The sequence below is a fragment of the Panthera tigris genome, chromosome E3 (assembly GCF_018350195.1).
Source record: "Panthera tigris isolate Pti1 chromosome E3, P.tigris_Pti1_mat1.1, whole genome shotgun sequence".
In the NCBI taxonomy this organism is placed as follows: domain Eukaryota; kingdom Metazoa; phylum Chordata; class Mammalia; order Carnivora; family Felidae; genus Panthera; species Panthera tigris.
The window spans coordinates 25,209,007-25,231,296 of record NC_056675.1 but is presented as its reverse complement, the minus strand read 5'-3'; the positions used below and the strand labels follow the sequence as shown (position 1 = coordinate 25,231,296).

The following is a 22,290-nucleotide window of genomic DNA, read 5'->3' as shown; positions in this document are numbered from 1 at the left end:
TAAAATATTCCAAACTATGACAGTGGAAGGCAAGTTTCCAAAATTCATTTTATGATGCCATCCATTACCCTGATACCAAGCCAGATAAAGATATTACAAAACAATAACAAAACAACAGGCCAATATCTATGATGAACATAGATACAGTAATTGTCAAGAAAATATTTGTAACCCAAATCCAACAATGCATTTAAAAAGTCATTCACCTCAGGTGCTTGAGTGGCTCAGTCAGTTAAGCATCTGGCTCTTGGTTTGGGCTCAGGTCATGCTTTCACAGGTCTGGAGATCAAGCCCCTCGTTGGGCTCTGTGCTGAAAGAAAAATACCATATGACTTCGCTTCTACGTGGAATTTTGGGAAGCAAAACAAAGAAACAAATTGGAGAGAAGCAGACAGACAAAAAACAGGCTCTTAAATATAGAGAGGAAACTGGCGCTTACCAGAGGTGGGTGTCGGGATGGGTGAAAAATAGGGGAAGGAGATTAAGAATAAACTTATGGTGAGGAGCAGGGAGTCATATAAGAATTGTTAAATCATTATATTATACACCTTGAAGAAAATATAACCCGATGTTAACTACATCGGGTTAAAAAAATTAATATAATTGAATGTTAAAAATTAATATAAAATGGAAAGACTCTTACAGCAATAGAAGATAAAAGATTTAGTTTTATAATCTTGGAATAAAAAGTGATATACTTAGCTTATGAAATCATTAATAAATTGGAAAAATGGGACATTGTCATAAAATTGCTCATAAACAGATACATAATTGAGTAACTACGGCAGGCATATAAAAACTGTTTGCCATTCTTTCCCCCGAAATGGTTATTCCCTGGCATCTTTCTCAGAAAATAACCCTAATTTCACATGCAAAAATTCTACATTTATGAATTCAATATGCAAATCTTATAATTTTACATTTAGGATATAAATTTTCTTTCAAATTCAATTATATGTGGGATTTTCTCATTTTTAAAACATCTAATATGCATACACATAAGATATCAAATGAAGAAATCAACTATAATGAAATGAAATCATACTGGTGCACAGAGATTCCATTTTTTATGGAACTACTCAAGGTGGGATGGTATTTTCAACTGGCTGGAAAAAGTTAACAGACACCTACAAAAACAAATCTTGAAGTTACAGAAAGCTGCACGCTCATCACAACGTCTGTCTTCTTTCTTACAGGGACAGAAAGGAGCCTTGAAACTATGTGTGGTGAATGTAAAACTCAGTCAGGTCTACGAATATCTGAATGAGAAATGAGCAAAACAGAAAAAAATTTTAAAAAGTGGAAATGTATCAAACAGGGGATATAAGCATCAATTTTAATAAAGACAAAATAACATCAGGCGTTTTCTTCTAAAACTGACTCACAGTGTTTGCTTAGTACAATCTTGCCTACACTGAGAAGTGGTCTTGCTACCTTCTTTGACCAGTAGTAGTCACAGGGGGATCCTGTGAATGAGCTTTTAGTAAAAACTGCTATCAATTTAAAAGTATTTCAGATTTGCATGAGTTTCTGAGAAATTAGAAAACATGCCAAATCTCAACTGAAAAGGAAATAAGGTAACGAGTATGTTTTTAAGGTATTATTGATGAGATTTCTTCCAATGAAGACAAGAAAGGATAATTGTAACAGATTCTGTTGCAGGAATAATACTGAATATTCAAATAACGGGAGGTTCATGACACAATCTAAGTGTCAGGTTTTCAGTTGTTTTCAACGACTACAACATTGTTGGAAAAAACTCCCACTGAAAATTAATAAAAGCATGTATGATGTGGAGGGCACATTGTGTTTTTACCTCGGTCTCTGGTTCCAGCAGGACTCGGAAAGTGGGTCTCAGCTCATTCTTCTAGAAGGTCCTGAGAGTCAACATTTCCTGTCTTCACTACCCAACTGAATGCTGCTCCCATTCCTCCAAATTTGTGTCAGGATTTCTCCCCCCAAAACAAGCCTGAATCTGGAACAAACCAACCCCAGCATCCCTCACGTGGCATTGCAGGACCCCCTGATCCACGGATCCTTGACTGAAAAACATCTTGTTCAAATATCGGCAGGGAAAACGAGGAACAAACCATGGAACAGCCCAGAAAATGCAAGCGGCTGAGCAGCTCACTGACCATCAGGTGCCTCTGGGGAAGCTACCCAGCGCCGCTCCTCGGTACTCACCCCACCACTGAGGAGACGCCAAGTTGCTGCGAAGCGTCCGGGGTCTCCCCGAGGCCGGCGGCGGAACCTGCTGGAAACCCAGCTCTGGCTCTTTGCTCACAGTCACAGGCACTGGGTCCTCAGAAGCAACGGGAACCTTTCCTGCTCTGAGCCGCCCAGGATCAGAAAAGCTTAATTGGGCGCCTTCTCCGGCCTTCGCTGAGCGCGCAAGGAACCGGCCCCTCCCTGTTCGCGGTGCGTGCGCGCCCTCTGCTGGCCTCCGTGGGAATTCCTGCAATGCTCAAGGCCATGGCCGCTCAGCTGAAAGTATTGAGGGTGCAGCTGGTCCAGTTAAGCCTGTTCTCCAGATTAGAATGGGTCTGAGTCACAGGGCCTGGGACCCAAAAAGAATCTTTTCCTTCTCCTGTTTAGTGAGTGAAGAACGAAACCGAATTTATTAATGTAATAATTTGTAACGCTTTAAGCAACATTCAAAGAAATACAGACTACAAATTTACACATGCTGAACTACAGGTAATAGTGTTTACCACCAAAATACTTGGGTTAAATAAAAAATTGCCACCTTTGAGAAAGAGACACCTGCTTCTAGCTATGGAATGAATATGTCATTGAGATACAAGGTACAGCCTATGGAATATAGTCAATCCTATAATAAAGTGTTGCATGCTTTCACATGATAGCTACACTTGTGTAGGTATATGGAGAGCATAACGTATAGACACGGAATCACTATGATGTATACCTGAAACTAATACAACATGGTGTGCCCACTATATTTCAATAAAAAATTGACAATATTTTAAATTTTCCTTCATTAAAAAAATTATTTCTAATAAGAACATATGAAATTCCTTTTATACCACATTCTCTAATGTCACCATCTTGACGTTGAGAGCTTATTTTTCAAGTTGTCAATAATATGTTTCATGACACAAATGTGACAAGGTCAGAATGCATACCTAGAGGGAGTTACGCATCTGTTATAAATTTCCTGCCTGTACATGGGTAATATTTTCAATGAAAGGTGCTTCAGGGATGAAGACAGACGAAATAATTTCCATGACACTCAGATAATTGTGCCTTCGAATAGTAAATGGCATCTCTTCACAATCAGAGGAAGGCTGGGTGAAGAAATAGGTTTCTCCTTTCATGTGAGAGAAGGCTGTGGTGGTTTAAACTGCTCGCTTACAATCCAGAATCCTGAGACCAGCAGTAGATGTAAGAATAGCAACCCCCTATCATGTTGCACATAAGTAGTGCTAGAAGGAGAATATGGACCTTATTCTCAAATACTTTTGGTTGAGATCAATAATCCATCTGTGCCAGTTCCAGGCTATAGGCTCTGGGGGCAGCACAATGCCTGACGCCTGGCTGTGGAACATAAGGAAGGTCATGCTGGAGCAGTGGGGAATGGAGCAGGGACTGGGGCAAGTGGCGGAGACAGATCATGGTTACCTCCCCATGGGGCACACTCTGGACTTTACCTGCTAATGAACTGCATGCTCTCCCTCAAGCCATTTCTCTCCATGACCGTTCCTGAGACTGGGCCCCAACACGCCAGGCAAAATGAGGGGGACCCATCTTCCCAGGGGCAATGGCCTCGACACAGCTTGCCCCAGTGAGGTTGGAGCCTTGAACTCAGGGAACTGTAATGCCCAGGTGTCCTACCCTTTCTGCCTCCAACCCTAAGAGCATCTTCGCAGAGCCCCTTTTGCGTGGCCTATAGCCCCCTCCGCACACTGTGACCAGCTCCGTCCTTTCCTCTGTGCTTCATTTCTGTCTTTGCTTCTCCCTACCCCTGTCTCCCTCTGTTTCTTTCTCTCACTCTCTAGGACTTGCCCAATTCCCCCACCACTCACTGTCTCTTTTCCTGCCTGTCTCTTTCTCTGCCTCTCCCCAGGCCTTGTGCCTTCTGTTCTGTGCAGCCCTGTCCAGGGATCAGGGCACCACATATCTGTGTCCCCCTCTCTCCTGTCATGTTTTAAGCCCAGGCCCTGATCACAGTGGATGAAAATCCTCTTTACAGAAGCTGCTCATAATGATGTTTACTGCAGCATTGCTGTTCCCAGACACTCCCGGGAAGCATGTGGACAGCCAGACCTTGACCCCTTGGTGGCCCAGCCATGATCCCAACGATGCTGGAGGGCTGGTTACCTCCACAACCTGGGAGAAAGGAGGGCCCTGCAGGTGTCAGGGGCTCTGGAGAAGAATGCATGGCGTTTGAGGATCTGGAAAGAGCCAGATGCTTACAACCAACTCCTCCATGGTGGTGAGGAAGGAACGGGTATCATGTCATGGACCTCTGCCCTGCCCATCCCTCACTAAGGAAGCAGTGGGAGGAGGGGAGCCCGGGTGGCTCAGTCAGTTAAGCGTCTGACGTCGGCTCAGATTTGATCTCGTGAGTCCTGAGTTTGAGCCTCTGGTCGGGTTCTGGACTGACAGCTCAGCGCCTGGAGCCTGCTTTGGATTCTATGTCTCCCTCTCTCCCTCTCTGCCCCTCCCTTGCTTGTGCTCTGTATTTCTCTCTCGTTCAAAAAAGTAAACAAACATTGCAAAAATTAGAAGAAAAAAAGAACGTACTGGGAGAAATATGGGACATCATAAGACTCACCCCAAAAACTACTACCACTAGTCTACCTCAGCTCCCACCTGGATTAGTGCTACTGTGAGGTAGCTTGTAGGTGGGAAAAGTCCCCAACACCTGGATTAATGCAGGGTTTCCTCATTGTTCTACCAGAGACACTGCTGACCCCTCATCCATTTCTTGCAATCAGAAATCAGCCACTCCCTGGGGACTGATGGCTGTCTTGCTGATCACCACACACCACTGTGACTAGCAGGTGCCGTGTGCTTGTGAGTATCTACTGAGGAGTGAACACAACCATCACCAGATCTACATGAAGGTTGTGTCCACCACCCCAGAAGGATCCAGGGGGACATGTGCAGTCAATACCATTCAAATAATGACTTGTCTTCTGCCCCTATTACTGTAGATTCTACCTGTTTGTGACAGTGTATACAGGAGTCACACTGTGTGCATCGAAATAGAATGACCGTAGGTCCTCCTGGAAGCAGACACTGACACAGAGGCAGAACTATGATGGGTTTATTACAGGAAACGAGGACAGACAAAATAGAGGGGACAGGAATGGTCAGGGAAAGGATTCATTCAAATACGCATATCAGACAACTTTTCTAAATATATCACATCGCCACAGCCTATTGGTCACAGTTTAGAGTCCTCTTCAAACTTCAAGTTGTCCTGAAAGGCAAAGAGATTTTGGGTTATAGCAATGGGATCTTCTGTTCTCCTCTATGCATTTTGTCCTTGAAAATATACCTTGGATGAACACTTAATTGTGTGGCTGCATCTGTGTGTCTACCGGTAATGGAAGATGATTGTCTTCAGGTCTTAGATATAGATCCCTGAATGTACACTTTCTCAGAGTTATCTTTTCCTCCTGTGTGAAGTAGGACCTGGATTCTAATAGGGAAAACACAGGGGTCTTTGCTGTATCTTTTGAAACAGGGATTGCCAATCTCTCAGCCTCAGGCAGTATACTCTTAGTTTAATGGAATTGAATGAACATCTCTTGATGAGCTTCTGTGTGGAGATACATTCATTTACACACTAAGGAGGGTGAGTGCCCACTCATCCCGTTTATTTTCCAAATTCCTTATGTGGTCGTCACCTCTTCATCATACTGATCTCAGAACCCAACACTATCCCTGTTTCTCAGATAACAAAGCTGAGGTTCTGAGATGGCTCCACTGGGAGCTGGTATTAGGGATGAGACAGCAGGAACACAGGCAAAGCCTCAGGATATTGTGAGGGAAGTTTCGGAGATGCAAACTTGCAGGCAGGGTGATGACAGCAGATGCAGGTGTGTGGTGACAGGAGTCCAGCAGGGGTGGCTTCTGGTCAACCCTGAATCCCCACTAACAGTCGGACTCAGGCTGAAGGCCAAGGAAGACGCTCAGCTGATCTACAACCTGTCTTCACCTTTAGTCTCACTGAGACACACAAACTTAGGCATTTCCTAAGACCAAGTTTAATTTCCCAAACCTCCAGCACATTCTTGCATACATGTCCAGACCTTTCAGAAAACTAAGGGAAACAACAAACTGTATTTAGATTATGAACTATGTGCACTGCGGTAAAGTTGACATTTTGGAGATGATGACCGCATTGTACACTGTGCTTGCACCCATGAAGCAGTTCTTTGCAGATCTCTTGCTGTCCTCAAGCTCCCTGCCCAGGCTGTGGGCCCTGCCAGGAATGGCTTCCAACTCCAACCTACTGTCCCCAACACCCTCTCCTCCACACCTCCTCAAACTCTGCTTACCTTCCACAACTTTCCTTCTATTCCTGTGTGATTCAAGTTTCCCCCATTCCTTCACTGGTGCTTCCATTATGGTGATCACAAGGTCTGTGTCATATAACGCATGTGCCCCATTTCACACAGGACACCTGAGGCACCTAAATTTAGGGGTGCACCTCATCCTTCACAGAACCCACAACATTGTGTCTGTAAAAAACACACCAGTACCTCTGATACCTCTGCCTTTGTGTAAACATCCTCTTTCTTTTTGACAAGAGAAACCTATAGCTCACCGCATTACAGGGAAATGACACAGCCCTTTGTATTGTAAGTCCTGAGAAACTTGAGATATGGGAAAGTGTCCTCAGCCAGGTTTGCAGGTGGGTTGCCAAGACTCAGAACCATCATTACGTCATTCCCACCAAGTCTTTCATGAAGAAGATGCATGTGCTTTACCAGTCACTCATCCAGGTCAGGTCATCTTACCAAATGGAGTAGGTGGAGGAGCTGGTGGAGGAGGGGGAGGTGGCCCCCAGCCCTTGGCTGGTGATGAAGGGTGGTCCATGTGGTAGGGCCTGCAAGGCCATCCTGGGAAAGGACCAGGCCCTCTTGCATCCATAATGGCCCGCAGAACAGAAAAGAATGCGGTGTTCATAGGACAGAACAGAGCATCAACACCAGCAAAAAGTGGAAACCCAAAGAAGCAGTGCTCATCTCCGGCCAGCTTTCCCCCCACCAGGTTCCAAGAGGGCAGCATCAGCACCAGGGAGCCTCTACCCATACTTTGGCTTCCACTTACAGCTTTTGGGGTGGGTAATGGATGCTATGGGGATAAACTAGTGTCCTCACATTTCTGCAAATGTAGAACAGCAAAGGCTCTTGTCCTAGTGGATATATGGTGTGAATGCCAAATTAACAAAATAGCATATTCCCAATAGGAAGGCATCTGAGTCCAGGATCACCCGCCACCTCTCATCCCCCTCCACCACAGAGGCTGCTTATTTGTAAGTGAAGAACTTCTGAATGGGAAGGAATGACAATCCCGGGCTCCACACATGGAATCATAGCCCTCGTGGCTCAAAGCTCTGCCTCTAAGCCCCCGCCTGTGCCCAATCTGCTTCTCTCCCGACAATGGGGTCTTCTGCTCTCTAGAAGTGCTATCCACAGGCACAGAGACACATAGAGGGGTGGGGATCCTGAGGTCCTGAAAAACATCTGGATGCATATTCTTAGAGAACCATGCTACCTATCTATACATGTTAGTTAAGCTTAGCTAATTTATTTTAATTCAGAAGTACTTCTCAGTTTAAGTACAGTACAATTTGCAAGGTAATTGTGTCCTCTAGAAAAAATGAGCTGAAATTCTAAATAACAGAATTATCACAAATGCACATTCGTTTCTGCTGTAAATGCCCATGTTCCACCTGTAAGAGTGACCCAGGACACAAGAGAACCTGCTCATGGGAACACAAATAAAGGACACAGTGGGGAATTACAATGCAGGTAATTATGGATTTTCTCTTCTTCACCACTCATGTTCCAGTGCATGTTTTCTAGGACAAATATGTCACAAAAAGAGTTCAGAGTATTTATACCCAGGGCACACCTGAAGGGATTCTGGACAGCACATTCACAAAAAAAAAAAAAAAAAAAAAAAAAAAAAAAAAAGGCTGAAGGGTGATGGGTATGAAATTTAGTTTGTCTAAGACCACTCTAAATGACACATACAAAAATATAAGTTGGAGTGAAGGCAGTTTGCATTTTCGAACCATAAGGATAACCTTAGATTTTGTGAACACGTTAATCCCCTAGACAGAAACAGGAAAGGAAGAAAGAGCAAGAGCAATGATTCCACATTGAGGAGGTCCAGGGAATATGAGGCATGCCAGGAGACTTCCAGGTGGCGTGTGGGGTCATCCTACTTGGGTTATTTCCAGGAACACACTGGAAAAGTCCTAAGGTCCTCACCTCTAAATACGTTTGGCTTCTAAACTTACTATAAGGAGTTGACAGGCAGAAAATAGAGAAGCCCATAGACACTTGGGTTAAGGTTATGCATTTGGAAAATAAGAAAAACAAGCAGACGTATCATACAACACACAAAACAGACACAGTGCCAGGAGAGAGCACTGAACAGAAAAATGAGAGTTTCCCAGAAGAGTTTTACTGAAAACGGCCACGGTGTTTACTGTATCCTTCTTGGCCCTTTTAGAGTCTGTGTTGTTCTCACTCACAGGAGCAACTTCTGGATCTGCAAAAGGCCCTAGAAGGGATGGAGGTTTATTCTGATTTGAGGAGATTGTGCAGAGATTAAAAAAACAAACCCTCCCCTCATTCCTCAAGCATCTTAAACTCTTTGGCCCAGTCAGATCCCAAGTCACATACAGAGGGTAGCCCCACATGCTTCAGGTGATCCCAAGGCAAAGGGGAGAACCACCCCTAAACCTTGATGAAGACCCATAAACGCCCTCGCTCAGGTGTTTTCATAACTCATCAAACAACTACGGATGGCTGGTGGCTCACCTGGACAGATACACATTAGGCTGAGCCTCATGCCTCCCATAGCCCAGCACATGGACTGTGTATAGCACACATCTGCTGAAGCCCTATGTCTGCTTTTGTGTCTACAGCCCCATTCCATCTCCACAAGAGACACCTGTACCAACACAGCGTGTGGGAAATGACACAAAGATGATATGTTGATCAAGAGAAACTCAAGGAATGTGGTTATGGCGGCAAACGCTTTTCCCTCGCATTGCAATGGTTTGTGGTACCACCTCTGCACCTTGTCCAAGACTCAACAACAACAACAATTAGATGAAGGTGCTTTGCAAGTCAAATCATACTGCTCAGATCATCTTACCACGTGGTGTAGGTAGAGAGGTCCGGGGTGGTCCCCAGGGCCACCAAGGTTCAGGAGGTGGACATGCCCTATAGCCCATGGGGGGACCTCTAGGGTAGGGTGTGCAGAATCTTCCAGTTAACACAGGAGGTCCCCATGGATCCACGCTGCCCTGCAGAAGAGAAGTGACAGCTATGTGCATATAGCAGACAAGACAACCAATACCAAAAACAGCTGAAACCCACAGAAGAATATGTCAGCACCTGCCAACTTCTCAGCCACCAGGATCCAAGGGAGTAGCATCAGTACCTGAAAACCCCATCTCTCCCACTGGGTACCGCCTACAGCTTAGGCAAATAAATGCTGGAGGTTAAACTACGGTCACCACATGTCCCTGCCCATGGCTTAGAATGTAGAACAAAATGATCTCATTTTAGAGGAATCAAAGAAGTAATTCCAATCTAATGAAGTAGCATATTCCAGACAGTCAGACATCTATGTCCAGGATCACCCTGCATCCCTCCACTACAGTGACTATAGAAGCTCTGGTTTTGGCATATTCCAAACACAAAAAAAAATTGAGTGCAAATAAACACCTGATTCTCTGCACACGAAATCACAGCTACTACTGACGAAAAGTTCTCACTGCCGGCTCCTTATTTTGTCCCCTCTGCTTCCCTCCCTGCGAAAGGGGTCTTCCCTCTCTGGAACTGCTGTCAAAGGCCACAACCCCATGGGGAGTTGGGGACTCCTGGAGTCTTGCAGGGGAACTGAGAAAGTGTTTGCTGTGAGGAACATATTACTTATCAACGACTACTAAGCCCACATGTGTTTACCTGAATTCATAAGGAATTCTGATTTTGAGCACAGTACAAGACACAGAGTAATATATACCCTATGGAAAAAAAGAGGCTGAAATTCCTGTAACAGAATTAATGCAAATGTGTTTTGATTTTGGTGTAAATTTCCATGGATGTGTCATGAGCGATGGTATCAGCTCTAACGCTGATTGGAGACAAACAGAACCTGCTCCTATGAACACAACTGAAGGACCTCGTGTTCAGAATATTTTTACCTAAGATACATTTTAAAGGATTCCCAACAGTTCATTTACCAACAAAGACGTGAAGGTGGTGAAGGTGGTGAGTTATGACAATGACTTTGTGCATTCTAAGTTGTACAAGGCACACAATGTAAAGATAGAGGGAAGTCTTTCCGCATTTCCAATTAACAAATAGCTTTAACATGTTAATCACATGACCATTAAGAGGAAAACAACAACAACACTGATCCCACAGAGAGGCGGTATAGTAGTAGTCAACAAGCCTAGAGACTTTAGTATGGAGTGCAGTGTATCTCCCTGGTGTTATCTCCAGAACACATGAGAAAAGCCATAGGTCCCTCAACCTCTAAGTTCCTTTGGCTACTAACCGTTCCAGAAAACGATGACAGGCTGCAAAGAGAGGAGCCTGTAGACTCTTGGGTTAAGGCTGTGCATTGGGAAAACAGAAACAGGCAGACATATCACACAACACACAAGAAAAGGGAAAAGGCCATAGAGACTGCTGTACTGCAAAAGAGGGTTTCCCAACAGACTTACAACTGAAAATGGCCCCAGCATTTACCTTGTCCTTTTCCGCATTTTTGGTAGAGTGTTTGTTGTTGTGACTTACCGGAGCGACACCAGCTTCTGGATGGGCTAAAGGCTCTAGAAGGGATAGAGGTTTATTCCGATTTTAATAGGCTGTGCAGAATTCAAACAAACACCACATTTTGTGACATCTTAAACTTTTCTCCACGCTTCAGACCATGAGGAGAGGCAGAGAGTAACCCACAAAGCCTTAGGTGACCCCAAAGATAAAGGGAGATCCATCCCATCTTGTTAATGAAGAAACCATAGGGCCCTGGTTCGTGTTCTTCATAATTAGTCAAATAACTTGCAACAGGTCAGTTCAAATAGAAATCTGGAAAGCGTCACCAAAATAGCCATTTCTCAATGTACATTAGGGGTAATAACTCACCATCTCATTACAGATAAGAATAAAAATGAGAGTACTGATTGGGACAACATCAAAAAACCCTCCACAGAAGAGCATGGGTGTATTTCTTCTGGCTCCAGGCGAATTGTTCAATCTTCCAGCTTATCTATAAGCTGCCTTCCACATGTGAGCAGGTATTATGTAACTATTTCCGAATAGAAATATACTTGACTGATATTATACTAATGAGAAAAGTAAAACTGTGGGAATTTAGCACTGAAGCTTCACACTTGCACTGATAGCATCAGGGGACTAAGCTATATGGAACCTGAACTTAGGAATGTAGGAAATATGGTTCAGAAAAAATAAGACAAAAATAAAGGAACATAAAAAATAGTAAATAAATGACCTTCTCCCCCCAAAAACTAAAATAAAATTGAGTCAAGGTAGGAAGAAGGAGGAGGTGCCATGTGACATGATGGCATGTCACCCCTCCAGACTCATCTCTTTAGTTAGGGGATGCTGGAGGAGGCGGGAGGGTCTGCAGTTGGGGGAGGGGCATAAGCTCCACAAGTCACAGGGACAAGTGCCCCACTGCCTGGGGCACCCTCCTATCACCCCTTCAGACAACCTGATGTCCTTAGTGCTTGTGATTCTTTCCAGGCCCCAGGAACAGGCTGCACAGAAGAAATTAGGTTGCTGCCCATCACCATGTGCTCCTTACCTCTCCTTGGAGGGTTCTGGGTCTGTGGTCTTCCAGGCATTGGTTTCTGCTTCATGTATCCCTCAAGCAGCCTCTTTCCTTCCATCATGTCCAGTCTTGGATACAGAAAAAGAATGGACTTCCATAAGAGTTGCAACACCACGTCCTCTACAAGACACTAAACAGCACAACTGTCATCCCTCGACACACCATTAAAAACACATGTCAAGATCACCCACCTGTGTTTCAAGTGGGCCGCCTCCCTCCTCTCCTTCGCCATCTCCCTCTCCCAGATCTGAGTCTTGATCTGGGGGAGAAAAACACATCCACCTTCAGTCATGCCAGACTGTGCACCAAAGAGACAGAGGAGGAAAAAAAGAAAACACTTACCCAGTTGTGCTGAGCATTCTCCTCATAAACTGCGATCTGAAAAAGCCAACAAGGAAAAGCCCGTGTTTAGGGATTCCAAGGGCCACTACACTCACCAGCATGAGGTGCTAAGGGTTTAATACGTCACGCAGAATTCAAGTTACCTGGTGTCTGAAGGTGAGCTCTTTCTGTCGCAGCTGTTCTCGTGTTTGTTCAATTTGTTGCCTGTGAGTTACAATTGCGTTCGTCAAATAAGGCCTAATATTGCGCAGGATTTTAAATAATCTGCCCATGTTCCCATCAACTTCATATCTGTCTCCTAATACAATTTATCCTTACACATGAAACACTTTTCACATAATTATAAATGTACAGTAGGACCAAAGTGGTTGTTCCATCCTTTCCTTACTCATTATTCCCTGCCTACAGAGTTCAGAGTTTGTAGAATTCCTTCCCATTTTCAATCTTTCATCATATGACAAGTGCCTTTCATCATAAAGCTCTATTCTCCTTTAACTTTGTACTCACCATGTTTCCCAGGGTTGCAAAGACCAAGGCCATCAAATGGCACTACCATGTTGATGGGTATGATTTCATCTTATAACAAACTGCTTTCCTATAGATTATGACATGTGACACCACCCCTCAGGAATGTTGGCATGGATGAAGTTTCCACATGGTCAGGCCAGCACTGGAGATGTGGAAATGTTTAGTAACTTAACTGTTTTACTCTTTCTAATAGTTATCTTTTTCTGTTAATTCCCTATAGATATGTCCTCTGAATTTGCGTTTGTATACTTCGTTCGTGGAGTCCACCCATTGTACCAAGGTTCAAACTAAGAAATGAACAGGGGTTTCATGAGCCTCTGCTGATCAGTATCTGAACTCACTTGCACTTGTGTATTTCCTCTGTAGCTATTTTCAGATTTTCTTCTGCAGTTGCCATCTGATTCTTCACTGCAGCTAGTTCACAGTTCATCGTATCCAGCTTTCTAGGATGAGAAAGATATATACATAGTCCAGGAGCCAAGGTCCAGAAATTCTGCCTTTTAACTTCCCAGCTCTCTTGAAGGCCTAGATTCAAATATGCCTACACTGTCCTCCCATTGATGCACAGACTGACAACACAATCAGAGAAATGAAGACCCCATTTAAGGTTAAAGAAAAATCAACCCCTGTCTGCTGCCAAGTCACCTGCAATCAGAGCGGTCTTTCGAGTTCTCTCCTTCTACTCCTTCATCATAAAGTCATCAAATAACATTGCACTTTGTGCCTTCCTAGAGTTGGTCTTTTGTTCGAGATGGTGAAGGCTCATTTCAGTTCAACGTGAAAAACTATGCCTGACCGGCTATACCCATTAGGATGAAGCAGGGGATCATCATTGCCTTATACCTCCATGGGGCAATGCACTGAGTCTCAGTCCAAAAGTTGTACCCGGACACAGACACTCAGTATGGAAGATAGCCTTCCAGGATATGGTTTCACCAGCATTGCAAATCACTCCCACACAGGAGTTACAGGAGTGTAACCCCTGCCTCTTCCTTCAAAGATCCTGGTGGAGGAAAAGGCCAATCTTAGAGTGGCAGTATCTACTGAAATATAACATGATGTGAACTGTCCCACAGTCAGGCTGTTATCTCCAGGAAATACATTTCAGACGGAAAACTATCAACTTCATGGAGTCAATCCAGTCTTTAACAAGACGGAGTTTATTGATAGTGAAGGCAGCAAAAGGCAATGCTTCAAAAGTCTGGTTTGCTGTGCTGCCCTCAGACTACTTAGTTCATGGTGTTGCTTTAAAGGGTTTCAACTTGGCACTGGATATACTCAAGAATCACATGCAAAACTGAAAGACTCTTAGAAAATGAGCAAAAGCACTAGACAGAGAAAGGCACATGCATTTCCTTCTGGCCTCTCAGGCAGTCCTTCAGCAAATGCTTTCTGGTCTGTGGCTGTCATGTAGTGGCTCTGTTGTGAGGGGGTAAAGATAGAGAGGTGGTCAGAGCTTACAAATTAACAAAAACAAGATGTAAGTGAGACAGAGAAGCCCCCACCCCAGGTGTGAGAAGGACTAACACAAAGCTGAGTCTCAGGGAAGAGAAGGAAGAGTTTACTTTTCAATGTGAATGAGGGACTTTAAGGTCCCTGATCTCCTCCTGAGAACAAAAGAAAATACTGGACAAAAGAGGAAACATGTGAGTGGTGCACCAAATTTGTAATGAACCCATGAGACACACTTCATGCAAATCTCACTTGCAGACTGGATGAAGGCATCCAGTACTGATGGCATCCCAAGCCACTGTCCATTGTTTCTACAGCAAGATAATTCCATTTTTCCCATAGATATTTTTGACCCAAGTCTGGTGCTGAACAAAGATGACCTAATTCCCGGCTGATAGGACAATGTGATGGGATTGAAACCTATAGGACAATGTAAATGGATCCAGAGGGAATCCAGGTATCAATGTGATTAATGCCTTCCCTCGTCCACCCTAGGCACATGACACAACAATGTGTGGCAAGCACTAAGGACAGAAAGGAAAATGCAGGTTCCAGAAAGCAAGGTAGGAAGGGCAGGCACAATTCTACTGAATGCATTTGGCAAAACACTCTGGATCCAATTCTAAAAGAAATACATTTACCTATACTGGCCACCACATTCCTTCATACAACAGTACTTGGGACTCTTATCACATGAACATCTTACTTTTCTATAGCCACTTTTCTTTCTTCATAGCGTTCTTCCAGGATGCCTGCCTTCTCCTTCAACTGTCTGACTTTGGCTTCCTCGACTGCTTTCGCAGACCTCAATGCATTACACTTGTCCTCCAGGGCCTTTTTACTTTCTGTCAAAAAATGAACTTTATTTTTGTGTGTGCACATGACATGAGACTTGGTTTTGGGGCGACAGGAAAAGGGCAAGTACCACGAAGGCAGGAAGCTATTCCTTCCCTTCCCAAAGCAAACCCATTGCCACCATATGGGCATTTCTCCCCAACAGACAACATACCTTCCAGTTCACAGTTATTGGGCATCACGGCTCTCAGTTCTGGATCCTCAAATTGACCGTTTGCATCTTGTGACTTTAAGACAGATATGAAAAAAAGACATTCAAGAAATAATGACCGCATAACAATGTGAGTGTACCTAACACAGCAGGACTATGCACGGCAACAAAGAAAGATCCCAAAGCATAAATATAACCATGAGAAGGCAAAGAACATGGAATATAGTTCAAGTCAAAGAGCTCACAAATGGCTTTCTTAGGGGAATATTCACACTGAACATTGTTCAGCATTAAGGGAGGAGGGCAGTATACAATTTGGCTATTGCCCTTCATCTCTCAACTGTCTTGGGGGATTTTCTCCATATCTTGGGAGAGCAGGGCTGAATGAGGTGGTAATTATCCAGCTATGAAAATAAAAGACACTTGCTAGTCCTTGAAATAGCAAAACTCCTCAGGGTGGTCCTAAGTGAAATTCCAGGTCCTTGTGAGGATGGAGGTTTGGCTCCCAGAGGCCCACTCTCTACTGTGGTAAACAGCAGAAGAATATGCTGTGCTCACCTCACCCAATGAACAAAAAGCCTCCAAAGCCAAGTTACAGTAAAACTCAGCAGCCAACTCATCACTTCTGGATTCTTGACATTCCTCTCTCTCTCTGATTGCAAGGTAGCAAGTGCACTTTGAAGGGTGTCATTTAAATTTTAAATCAAGTGCTCAACTTTTTTTGATGTGCTCCTTCAACAAAACATGTTGAATGAGCAATGATAATTCATTATTTTACTTGTGTTTTTACAATGCAATCCAGGCAAAGAAGGGATTCTTACTTTCTTTATTTTTATTTTTATTTTTTAACGTTTATTCATCTTTGAGAGACAGAAAGAGACAGAACACGAGTGGGGAAGGGGCAGAGAGAGGGAGACACACACACAGAGAGAAGCAGGCTCAAGGCTCCCATCTGTCAGCACAGAGCCCCACACAAGGCTCAAACTCAGGAACTGTGAGATCATGACCTGAGCCGAAGTCGGATTCTCAACTGACTGAGCCACCCAGGCACTCCATGGGATTCTTACTTTCAATTTAAGAGCTTCAACGGAGTGAATGTTACTTCTTCTCTCAGCTTCTTGAAGACGTATCTTTGATTCATTGAACTACATATAAAACATATGAAAAAGGAATCAGAATTCAAAAATAGCATCATGGTAGATAAACCTATCTCTAATGTGTGATTCCTTTCACTAATAAAGAGGTAGTTCTTTACATTTGTGAAGCTTGTCTTGAATTGGGAGTGTTTCTACAACACATGAACTAGGTCAGTAGGATGAACTACCAGAGGTGAAATAACTGAAATAAAATCACACAAAGAATATTTGAAAGGGCAATGCTACCTTCTGTTCCCAAATGGATATCGCTTCAGCCAGCTCTCTGTTTTCTTTCTTCACTGTGTTGATCTTTTCAGTTATTTGCTGTAAATTAACTAAAAAGAGATAAAACAATTTCTAAGGTTGTTACCAAACTGGTGACATCGAATAATCCCACTGTATTAGCAGCAGAGACACATTATCTAACACGTGGGTGTAACTAACTTTTTTGCTTTCTTATTGTGCCTGAAGAAAGCAAGTTTTAGTAGCATTTTAAACCCAAGGAACCGGGGCTCCTGGGTGGCGCAGTCGGTTAAGCCTCCGACTTCAGCTCAGGTCATGATCTCGTGGTCCGTGAGTTCGAGCCCCGCGTCGGGTTCTGGGCTGATGGCTCAGAGCCTGGAGCCTGCTTCCGATTCTGTGTCTCTCCCTCTCTCTGCCCCTCCCCCGTTCATGCTCTGTCTCTCTCTGTCTCAAAAAGAAATAAACGTTAAAAAAAATTTAAAAAAAAAATAAACCCAAGGAACCTTATTTCACTGAGATCACTCTACGTGTAAGCTCTAGAACACTGACTCCTCTAACAAGCACAAAGTGCAAACTTCTCTTCTATTGGCCCAGTGTGAGAGCTCTCATGCCCTGAGTTCGCTCTTCTCACCGCGACCACTGCTGCATTCACAGTGATGAGCACCAGCCCTTGAGGGCTTACTAAGTGTCAGGCAGCCACCCTGGCTCTCAACACACAGTGCAACAGAATCACCACAGTCTATAGGGCCCATGCAGAATACAGTACCCCCATTTGCATCACGTTCACTTCTTATTCTCCCCTGGCATGAATGGCTCCCTCCACCTCAGACTCAAAACCATGGTTTAAACCTCTCTTGTGACACACACCCTGCCTGGCAATATCTGGCTTCTTCTCTAAGCTTAGGCCACTTGATAGACTCAGAGAGGGTTTTCTCATCTTCGCATGTCACCAAGAGCCATGTCATGGCAAAGTACTCACTCCAAACCTCAGACTCATATCATCACTTGTTTCCTAACCATTTCTATGCAAAATTACACTCATCCTGTTCTCCTTCCTCCTATGATGTTTTCCTCCCCTGGTCTCTTAAGAGATGCCAAATCCCTCCACATTGTCACTTAGCCTCCAAACAGGGAAGAGAAAGATTTTCAAGAGTTAACAAGTCAATTAGACATCAGAAGTCATCATATTTATCCCTAGTTAAAAAATTAAAACCCACATCAAACAGCAGTACTGAAAAAAACTTACAAAGAATACTAAAACCTTAAATCTTACCTTGTTATACTGGAGGCTCTATCTGAGAGAGGAAGAAACAAAATAAGTTTGAGGTCAAACATATTATTAGTAAAAACGTATTCTTTCTGATAAAATATTAAACGTAAACCAATGAAATTACAATGATCATTTTGTTCAGCATAATGAATTCATATTATTAAATATAAGCAAAAATTAGAATTTCATATTTAGTTAATGATTCCTTATAAACCATTTCTGATAAAAGCATAAAGATTCATGGCTTATTTTCACTAAAAGATAGATTTACATTCTATTCCATGAACATCAACGTATTCAATTTTGTCAGTGCATAATGCAGACAGTTTTAAAATTATATAAATAAAATATTTGTCTGATTTTTTTCTCTTGTAGTCAAACCCAATATCCACACTGAAATCCAGAACCTAGGATCATTTGAAAGTCCAAAAGAAAGAGAGAGAGAGAGAGAGAGACAGGGAGAGAGAAATAAAGAAAGAGACCCACAGAGGGGGGGTGGGGAGAGATGGAGGGGAGGGAAGGGAAGGGAAGGGAAGGGAAGGAGGAAGGAAGGGAAGAGGAAAGAAAAGGAAAACCTTTGTAGTAAGATATGCCTCTTTCATTCTCTAGAAAGCTTTCTGAAATCGTACAGAGTTGGCTGTTCTCTGAATCAATAAACAATTACAACATGTCAGGTGCTATGATTTTCCTAGATCACTAAAAACAGAGGGTCTTCCAAAAACAAAAGCCATCAAATGAGAAAGAGAGTGGAACATGACTAGAGAAGAAGCACAGGCAACAAAAGAAAAGATGGCTAACATTTCAAAAAAAAAAAAAAAAAAGGAAAAAGTGCTCCCCGTAAGAAGGTATAAGAAAAACAAAAGGAACTTCACTCGTGTAGAGGCAGTGGTCTGAGGCAAGGGTTAAAAGCTTCCATACCTCCTTCTGGAAACGTGAACAAAAGAGAGATCACAGGTATTAGGGAGTAATGGTTGTCTGGGCAAAATTAGAAGTAATAATTTAAAGCCTGACTGCACAAGTATTTCTGTTTTCTAGGAGCCCTAAAAGAATGTCAACCATGGAAAACCATCCTGTGATGGTCTTGTGTCCACTGAAAAGTAACAACCACAAGATAGTGACTGTGGGACTAAACGATGCTTCCCCACTCCCATCCCCTCACTCTTTGGAAAAGTGCCTTTATAAACCTGGCACACTACCCCTTTAGGGAGCGATATGCCTCTTTCTTGTTGGCACCATTGTATACGAGCTATCTCTAATAAACTCTACCTGCTTTGTTTCCCTTGAGTTCAGTGTTCATTCCTAGGACACTGAGACTCAAGAACCTGGTCTTGGGGATCCAATAACACCCAGACCCGAGTCATCCCCTGGTGAATTATAGCTCAGTAAAATCTAGGCCAGACTCTACTTTCACAAAAGGTAAAGACACATTTTCCTGACTTCTAGAATGCCTATCCCTACTCAAAAGTTTTAAATGGGGCTGAAGCTAGCCCCAACATCTTGCCAGGATATTGGAATATCAATGTGTTATCAAAAAGCAAGTCATAATAATGTTGTTATAGGAAAGTGTATCTATGGAGGGCAAATAGAAAACCACGGATAGTCTTTAACATCACATGTTTCCTTTCCTAAGCAGGGGAAATGGAAACAGAGATGGACTTACAAATACATAATATTTATATTTTCTTTATGAGGGGAAAGATTTCTAAATTGGCAGGAAAGAGGAAAAATAGCCATTTAGACATAAACTCATGGTATTCTGTTCTTCCTTAGAAGGCCTGCCCTCAAGAGAAACTATTTCTCCAAAACCTAATGGGGGTTTTCCTAAACACAAGCAATGCAGATGAAGGGAAATACTCAACTACAGTGCTCTTTCTCCTTCCTGTCTCACAGGGGAGTAAACTCAGCCTAAAACCTAGCCAGGTAAAGACAAAACTTCACACTCAAGGCCTATTCACCTCAGTTTCTTTAAACAAGGATGTGACTCCCAGCTCTCAAAAACACTTACAAGGTACCCTAAAAGGAAAAGCCACATATTTTGAACACACAATGCAAGCATTAGACTCATATTTCCTATGGCAGAGATGTTGGGATAATCAGGCTGGGAATTTACAACTGCTCTGATTAATAGGAGAATAACTCTAATGGGAAAAGTGGTCAGTATGCAAGAAGAGGTGGTGAGTGTGAGCACAAAGATGATAACTCTAGGATCCAAGAGATTTTGGTTCTAGAAATCAAAAACACCATAACAGAAATAAGAAATGCCTTTGTGGATATATTAACACACACAACATAGCTGAGGAAAGACTCGACAAGCAGAAGGAAATATCGAGTAGAAACATCTGAAACAGAAACACAAAGAAAATAATTAAAAATACAACACAGAACATCCAAGACCAGTGGGACAATTACAAAAGGTGTAACATACACAAAATGGGAATACCTGGAGAAGAAGTGAAAAGAAGACACATTTGAAGTGAAAATGACCATGAGAATTTTCCAAAATTAATGATAGTCGCAAACCACAGATCCAGGAAACTAAAAGAATTCCAAGCAGGATAAATACCCCCCCCCCAAAAAAAAAAACCCCACCACAACAACTACAACAAAAAACTACCCCTAGACATATACTATTCAATCAACAGAAAACTGAAAACAAACAATTTGGAAGAAGGTAAGGGGAAGTGTTGAGGGCCGGAGTTACAGGGAGAAGGGAGAAATAACACTGTACCCAAGAGGAACCAGGAAAAAAAAAATACTCAGAATTCAGAAACCAGGCCATCAAGAAGAATGAAATGTTTATAGTGTTAAAAGAAAAGAACCCATCACCGAGAATTCTGTGGCTACTGAAATTATCTTTCAAAACATTCTACAAAGTAAGGAAAATTATCGGACATACTGAGGTCAATAATAAAGGCTTAATTCCCCAGGGAAACATGATCCTTAATGTGCATGCATTAACAACAGAGTGTCAAAATACATGAGGCAAAAACTGATACAACTGCTAGGAGAAACAGACATACACATTATTATGGCTGAAAGAATTCAATACCCTCTATCAGTCATTGACAGGTTGAGCATACAGACATTCAAATTTAAGAACACAGTTGGACTGAACTGCATCATCAGTCACCTGGATGGCATTACCATCTATAGAACACTTCAACAGTAGACAACTACACATTCTTCTCAAACTCACATAGAACATTCACTGACATGGACCATATTCAGGGTCAGAAAATACATCTTAACTTAAAGTCAACAAAATCATAGACAATATGTTCTCAGAACACAAATGCAAGCTAGACATCAATAACAGAAAGACTGGTGGAAAACTACAAAAAAATATTAGAGATATTCTAATAGAAGATATAGAATAGAGATAGAATAGAGATATTGTAAAAGAAGTGGGTTAAAGAAGACAATTCACAGAATTTTAAAAATATTTCCATCTACATGATAATGAACATTGGAATTATTACAATATGTGGCTGCAATGAACACAGTGCTTAAAGGAAAATTTGAAATACTGAATGCATACAAAAGGTCTAGTTAAAAATTTGTGCTTACCAAAAAAAAAAAAAAAAAAAACTTCTGCTTACTGATGATTACAAGCCTATCTATAAGGTACTTTAGTATACTCACAGCAAGGACAACTGTCCAGAGGTAAACCAGACATGCACAAATTGCAAGGGTGGCAGTAATAATGGTAAGCTTCCACAGAATCCCAAATACACGAGAGCCAAAAGGGAAACGGCCAGCCAAAATATGGACAAGCTGAAATAATATTTGAGACAATGAGGAATATCAAAGACATTTATAATATCTGTTACAAAGAATCATCTTTACAAACCTTCAACCAGCCTCCAGGAGGTGATAAGCACATCTCTCAAATGCCTCCTCATGAAGGACAGGGCGGACACAGGGCTTACAAAGGAGCAGGGGCAAACTTGTGGGAGTGATGACTGTGTTTACTTACTATGGCGATGGCTTCATTGCTTCTTATCTATATCACATATCAACAAACTGCAATCTTTACAAAGGTCTTGTTATTATACATAAGTTATACCACACTGCAGCTGTTGGGAAAATCTAATAGGCCATCTTAGAAATTTTATAGTGCTGACAAACACACTGGAACAATTTTTAAATAGTTAGCAGAACTTAAGAATTTATCAGCCAACTTAAAATTGAAAAAAAAAACAAAATTAAAAAAAATAAACACAAACTTTTAGTAG

At 42.5% G+C, this 22,290-nt stretch overlaps 1 protein-coding gene across 10 annotated transcripts in view; it reads right to left on the bottom strand.

Annotated features, from left to right (window-relative positions):
• Positions 1-5,274: 5,274 nt before the first annotated feature.
• THUMPD1 (THUMP domain containing 1) overlaps positions 5,275-22,290 on the bottom strand; it is an 89,456-nt gene continuing 72,440 nt past the window's right edge. For 3 of the 10 annotated variants that reach the window (XM_042971360.1, XM_042971361.1, XM_042971359.1), the window contains exons 2-15: positions 21,698-21,829; positions 18,059-18,080; positions 16,789-16,877; positions 16,474-16,551; positions 15,410-15,482; positions 15,107-15,245; positions 13,290-13,391; positions 12,564-12,624; positions 12,421-12,456; positions 12,270-12,337; positions 12,052-12,146; positions 10,974-11,056; positions 9,370-9,520; positions 8,188-8,769 (exon numbers count right to left, since the gene is read on the bottom strand). In XM_042971360.1, the coding sequence (XP_042827294.1) occupies positions 8,558-8,769; positions 9,370-9,520; positions 10,974-11,056; positions 12,052-12,146; positions 12,270-12,337; positions 12,421-12,456; positions 12,564-12,624; positions 13,290-13,391; positions 15,107-15,245; positions 15,410-15,434 (972 nt within the window). In that variant the 5' untranslated portion in view covers positions 15,435-15,482; positions 16,474-16,551; positions 16,789-16,877; positions 18,059-18,080; positions 21,698-21,829 and the 3' untranslated portion in view covers positions 8,188-8,557. Of the gene's footprint in view, positions 5,447-6,992; positions 7,132-8,187; positions 8,770-9,369; positions 9,521-10,973; positions 11,057-12,051; positions 12,147-12,269; positions 12,338-12,420; positions 12,457-12,563; positions 12,625-13,289; positions 13,392-15,106; positions 15,246-15,409; positions 15,483-16,473; positions 16,552-16,788; positions 16,878-16,986; positions 17,065-18,058; positions 18,081-21,697; positions 21,830-22,290 lie in introns of those variants that run through there. The other 7 variants (XM_042971365.1, XM_042971366.1, XM_042971364.1 and 4 more) reach the window with 7 other exon arrangements.